At 41.7% G+C, this 6,432-nt stretch overlaps 1 protein-coding gene across 1 annotated transcript; it reads right to left on the minus strand.

The window, feature by feature from the left end:
* Positions 1–1,159: 1,159 nt before the first annotated feature.
* LOC137496944 (uncharacterized) lies at positions 1,160–5,288 on the minus strand. Its single transcript, XM_068225095.1, has 2 exons — positions 5,144–5,288; positions 1,160–2,599 (listed from the first exon to the last, which is right to left on the minus strand). The coding sequence occupies exons 1-2, from the start codon at positions 5,195–5,197 to the stop codon at positions 1,652–1,654; spliced, it is 1,002 nt and encodes a 333-aa protein (XP_068081196.1). The 5' UTR covers positions 5,198–5,288; the 3' UTR covers positions 1,160–1,651.
* Positions 5,289–6,432: the final 1,144 nt, after the last annotated feature.

Consider the following 6,432-nt stretch of genomic DNA (forward strand, 5'->3'; position numbering starts at 1 on the left):
TCGAACACAAGGTCCCGCGTTCGATTCCTGGCACGGTCGGAATTTTTAACCATAATTTCGCTCACATGTGGGCTGGGTGTACATGTCGTATTCATTATCATCCTCATCAAGACGCGCAGATCGCCTACGGAAGTCAAATCAAAAGACCTGAATCTGGCAAGCCCAACTTGTCCTTGGACACTCCCGGCACTAAAAGCCATACACATTTCATTTCACTCCCCACTCCTTGCTGTTCAAGAAGACCGATAACCCCGTGGTCGTCTCAATCAAGCAGGTTCATTCCACGCCATCTACTGTACTGTTAATGGAGCCGTACACTGCCAAGTAAGGAACACAGCTGCTAACCTATGCATACATATCTCGTAAAACGAATGAATGAATAAAAGTTCTTGGATGAGCTAGTAAACGACCCGAGCAATCCGGGAAAGAGACAAAGATGATAGCTCTACACCACGTGTCTGGCCCTCTCACAAAAATATTTCTCGAATATTTACACGTACTAATACGAACAGCATGGGTAATTGAATCATGGGATAGGTCTCTTAGCCCCAAGAATATGAGACAGCATCTTCAGCCAGTAAATTAACTGAAAGTGTGTGTTCCTGACTATTTTACTAATTATCTGAGGCTGCCACAACGTATGTGTTGGCCCAGATTCAGGGCAGTGTTCCCTTCGTGACACCAAACTTATGTAGAGTGTTGTAATCATCATTACGTGTCTCTGTGGTGGTTGGTAATATGGTGTGTTTTATGCGTATATGAAGAGGTATTCATTAAAACGAACAAAGGCACACAGAGCCTGGCCCGAGGTATGACCCCGACGTGGCTAATATACACTGTTCCTTTCGGAATCGAAACCGGGACCCTATAAACAGAAAGCTGCTAGGCTGACAATGGAGCTAAAACGAATTACATAAAGTAAAGGTTTGCTGACCTCTTCCTGTATAAATTACCCGTATGGATCTAAAAATTCAATAATTCTCACTGTAATCGTTCTATTTGATATAAATAACAACTGTAATAATCCAAAGTATTCCGCAAGGAATTTCCGGTATTCCAGTATATATTAACAGGTTCTAGAGGTATACCTTGTTAAATGAAGCATGTGATACTTGGAGTTCGGAAGGAATGCTATTCTGGGAGAGTCAAGACAAGTTCAAACGATGAATTCCATTTATTGATCAGTTTCATTATTCTCAAATATTGGTACATGTTAAGTCCATTTGCTGTATACAAATTGTCCATTCGCTTTCACATGTTAAAATATCTATAAAAACTTGTACATTTATTTCACATCTTGCTTATAACTTCAAGTTTTGCAGTTCATTTGAAAATTAAGTACATTTTATGCTCATGTGAAAACAAATCACATGTAAGCAGTGAAGCATCCAGGAAGATCCTACCAAACAGAATAACATTCAGTCAATAAATTCCCCAAGATTTAGTGATTTTGAAATATCTATTCCAGATAGTCCTGGCACATTGCTGTCCACAACGGAAATACATTTCTCGAACAGGTGGATTATTCTTCAAATCGAATAATTCAAACAATGATTCATGTAAGAAAGCACACAATAATTTGCTTATAAAAAATTGTTTGCAAATAATTGGTCACTTAATAGATGACTCATTTCAATGACTTGTTAGCTCTCTAATGGTAATAATGATGTCCCACACCAACGAGACCTTTTCCAATACCTACGGAACCAACAGTTCCCAAAGAACCAAGGCCAGAAAAACCGGTAACTCCTCCCAAACCAAGACCTCCCAACACACCCTTACCAAACCCAAGTCCACCCAAACCATGAGTTCCGACGATTCCAACTCCCCGAGAGCCAAGTCCTCCTAGACCAACTCCTCCTAAGCCATGTCCCCATACATCCTTACCAATACCGATTCCACCAAATCCGTGAGTCCCCAGGCCAAGTCCTCCTAGACCAACACCTCCGAAGCCATGACCTCCCAACACACTCTTACCAATACCGATTCCACCAAATCCATGAGTTCCGATTAATCCACCCAGGCCAACTCCTGTAGAGCCAACTCCTCCTAGGCCAATTCCACCCAAGCCAAGGCCTCCAACTACACCCTTACCAATACCGATTCCACCAAAACCGTGAGTTCCAATGATTCCACCGTGGCCAAATCCTCCATAGCCAATTCCTCCTAGGCCAATTCCTCCTAAACCATGACTTCCCAATACACCCTTACCAATACCGATTCCACCAAAACCGTGAGTTCCGATGATTCCACCTAAGTCAATTCCTCTCAGGCCAATTCCTCCTAAGCCATGACCTCCCAACACACCCTTACCAATACCGATTCCACCAAAACCACCGTGAGTTCCGATGATTCCACCGTGGCTAACTCCCCCAGAGCCAACTCCACCTAAGCCAATTCCTCCGAAGCCATGACCTCCCGATACACCTCTGCCAAAACCGACTCCACCCAATCCGTGAGTTCCGATGATTCCACCCAAGCCAACTCCTCCTAGGCTGACTCCTCCTAGGACACCCTTGCCAAGACCAACGGTTCCGACAAGTCCTCCTAGGCCAGTTCCATGACCATGGGTGTGGACGACTCCTGGATTTGCTGAAGCCTGTGAATATAGAACAATAATATCAGTACTTTGAGTCGTAAACATACTGAAATAACAGTCCTGATTTACAGCTGTAATAGCCTTATAATTATATCCTTAATCGTTTTATAACTTATGCGTGAATTGGTATTTATGGAGATTGTGGGTTCGGTTTCCACTGGTATGCGGTTGGATATTTTTGTTCTACATCTCGTCAGCAAAGGACCGAGACCAGAAATAACGGTAACTCTTCCCAATTCAAGACCACCACATACAACCTTACCAAGACCTGGACTAAGACCGGTATATCCAATTATACCTGTGAAATCGTGACCTCCCCACATACTCCCACCAATACCTACTCCACCCAAATTCAACACAGCCTAATAAGCGGTCACAATGAGGCGGTCACAATTTTCTTATCCATAATCGCACTATTGGATGGAGAAACCGAGAAATATCAATTACCGCATGCTATTAAATCTACTGATAGGCCACTCTCTCACATGTAAGGACTCACAAATTTCAATCGACTGCTCCTATTCAAAACCTACCATCCTTTTTAAAGAAGGCGAGGACATCGAAAAACCCCGACTTGAAGCCGGATTTAAAGAGAATAACTGTATATGAGATGTGAACACTTCTACTACTACTACTACTACTACTACTACTACTACTACTAATCCTAATAATAATAATAATAATAGTAATAATAATAATAATAATAATAATAATAATAATTTCAACGAAGTTTCCAAGCTCTATAGGACGTTACAACAATGATATTACCACATTGGGACAAAATGCATGCAATTCCTTGAAAAATATTCTCAATCGGTGAAATTAAATCAAGTTTATACTACTACTACTACTACTACTAATAATAATAATGATAATAATAATGTTGTGTGCCAGGCATTTTTATAGGATGGCGTTTAGGCTAAGTATTATAGGCATCCAGTTTACCCTAACAGATCAGAGGAGCCCTTATACTAAAGGTTATCGTCCTATTGCTCTTTTTTAAGATTTTTGGTCGATAAAGATAGAAGTTGTCTCCGTACCACTTCTATGCGCTTGACATCGTACGACATGCAGTGTCGAATTGTTCCTTTTTTGTTTTCGTCTTTCAGAAGTCTCAATGACTCTTCATTTCAGGAGCGGTGGTCGTGCGACTCAGAGCTCGAAAGTAAACTCGTGTTCGTCACATGGTTGTACAGATATTTTCAGGCACGTCCCCTATGGAGAAGAACTGTATATATCTTTTTTAACCATATAACGACCCTTCTCTCAAATTTAATTCCTTTCTGGTACCGGGAATCGATACCGGACCTCCGAGGCGAATTGCTAGTCAGCTAACCTTTATACAAAGGAGGTGGCTACTCTACCAATTATCCACAGATAGAGCGTTGCTGTAGGTTTTAGAAAGAATATTTAGCCCGAAAGCTGGTTGGATCCTGGTTGGAGCCCTGCACGGATGCGAAGGTATTCTCTTGACGGATATAAACTTTATGTCAGCACGGATAATTTTCCTGATAATTTCTAAATAGGTTTTTGTTCCTCACGTAAACTATTATTTTTATTTGTGGTTAGGCGAATGGTAAGTTATAAGGAGTCTTGAGACAATAAAGCCGTAAGTCTGACCTAAGCCTACTTGGCCCCTGCCCGCAATTAATGGAAGGAAGGAACGAATGTCAATATGTCGGTAGTGGTCGCAACAGAAAATCCCTCATAAACCTGTGCCTGGTGCCAGGTGTCAGGCCTACTGTATAATGTTAACAGATCTATCCGTTTCATTACCTTCAGTGTAATATAGTGTAGTTAAATATTTACAATATCCGCGTATGACCATTCGCGGATAAGGATAACCATTCGTGGATGCGTATGCTGGTGCGGTTGAAGGAAATGCGGGTGCGGAGCGGATGCTGCGCTGATGAGGATATTATTTCGTATTTCCGCGCAGGACTCTAGCCATAGTTGGCCAAGATATCACTCAAGAGGCCTACAAGGGAAATGGGGAGTAATGTAGTTTCCGTTGCTTTCCTCTCTCAGAAATTGTTTTTTACATTTTAGAGGCAAGTCCACAGAAATGCATTTTCACGCCATTCATAACAGGACTGTCTGCTTACGAAGTGGCTTTACTGCCATCGATCATGTCTCAGTCACTTTCATACCGGAAAGGACAAGGAAGTGACTGTGACTGGTCAATGAAAAGTAACAAATTTGTTCTAGCCCATACCAGGAGGCATAGCACACTGTAAAGACTAGCTCTGGCCAGCGAACAAATTTAGAGAGAGTATTCTTTTAATAATTTTTATAAATCACTGATATCACTATAGCGATGAAAGGTTATATGAGGTAAATTTTCAGAGTACTAACAAATACTGTAAGTAGTAGTGAAAGATGTCGAATAAATCACATCTAGTAGGATGATGTATACGATTAAACCAAAAAGATGAAGGCTGTTTGTGAGATCATCCACAAGAAGGAGAAGAATAAGAAGGAGAAATTGCCAGCAATTTTAAATTACTCTTTGCATTTCAAAAATATAGACGATATGCTACTTACAGTGCTCAGGTAGAGCACACAGCCAAAGAGGAGTGCTAGGTTGTAGCTGTTCATGGTGCTGATCTCTTGGAGGAACAGATGCCTTGCCTGAGGCACGCTGTACTTTTATATTACTCCAGGTAGATGACACGTAACGTGCTACATGTACAGAGTAAAGAAATCACAACACAGGCCGCATCTGAATCACGGAGTTATCATATCAGCGCTATTTCTCCTTCTTGTCTATTGCTGTACACTCTTAATTTAGCAATCCTCTCTGTTCTACGGTCTCCTTCCCACCATTTTAATCAAGTCGTCTTCAAATCTTCCTCATTATAATCAAAATACCCTTCTCCTACCTCAATAGGTGTAACTCTCAGACTCTCAACTTTGCGAGCCTGCGTTAGCGACTACGGGTTATCTAACCGAGGTATGCTTTGTTTCCACTATCTTATTACAGGCTTCACACCTTTAACCCTCCTGTCCGATCTCACTTGGACAATACTTGTTCTCTTCCAACCGCAACATATTACGTTAGCGAGGCCTAAGGTGTGTTTGATTTTCACTCCCTACGTCGCCTTGCGCTCCTTTTCTCTTCCTACTTTTCATACCTCCAGAAGCTGGACTTCTTTCTCTTTCACTTGTGTTTTGGAGTTCAGAGGAATGGTTGCCAATTTGTACTTATAACAATAATCACAAACGAGCTGGCTGCAAGGTGCGAGCCATATAGCCGTCAACTTGGATTCGGAAGATTGTAGATTCGAATCCCACAGTTGGCAGCCTGGAGGTTGTTTTCAGTGGTTTGCATTTCCACACCTTAACTAACACCACGAGCGCTTCTATCCCAATCCTAACCCTGCCCTCACCCGTCGTCGTCGACAACCTATATGAGTTAATGGGACGTTGAAATGTAAAGAAACAATATTGACCACCACACTGTCGCATCTTTGATTGTTTTCAGTTAGTTGTACCGGGCTGTTTACTTCTCAGTTTCCTATCATATCTTCCTTATCAGTTCTGTTCTCTTGCGACCCAACTCCTTATTCTAGCTAGACCTATGGACTGTTTCCACTACAGGCACTTCACAGCCGACATCTTTATATTTCGAAGGATCGGACCACTTACTTTTTATGTGTTGATTAGTCTTAAGAAGATAATATGGTTGTTTACGTGTTCTTGCCCTTAAAACAAAGATCGCCCCCAACCTGGGACCCGTTTAAGGTTTATGACGCACTAGGCAGACTTTAAATAGCCCCATCCCCCACAACACTCATTAATAAATAAGAATGTGCCAATTCCATTTTTAGTTC

The sequence above is a fragment of the Anabrus simplex genome, chromosome 1, assembly GCF_040414725.1.
Source record: "Anabrus simplex isolate iqAnaSimp1 chromosome 1, ASM4041472v1, whole genome shotgun sequence".
NCBI lineage: Eukaryota > Metazoa > Arthropoda > Insecta > Orthoptera > Tettigoniidae > Anabrus > Anabrus simplex.

Excerpts from the sequence above, each read along its gene's own strand:
- LOC137496944 (XM_068225095.1), bottom strand. The coding sequence starts at position 5,197 with ATGAACAGCTACAACCTAGCACTCCTCTTTGGCTGTGTGCTCTACCTG. Across the intron at positions 2,600-5,143 it reads GTGTGCTCTACCTGAGCACT|GCTTCAGCAAATCCAGGAGT; the intron begins GTAAGTAGCATA and ends CTATATTCACAG.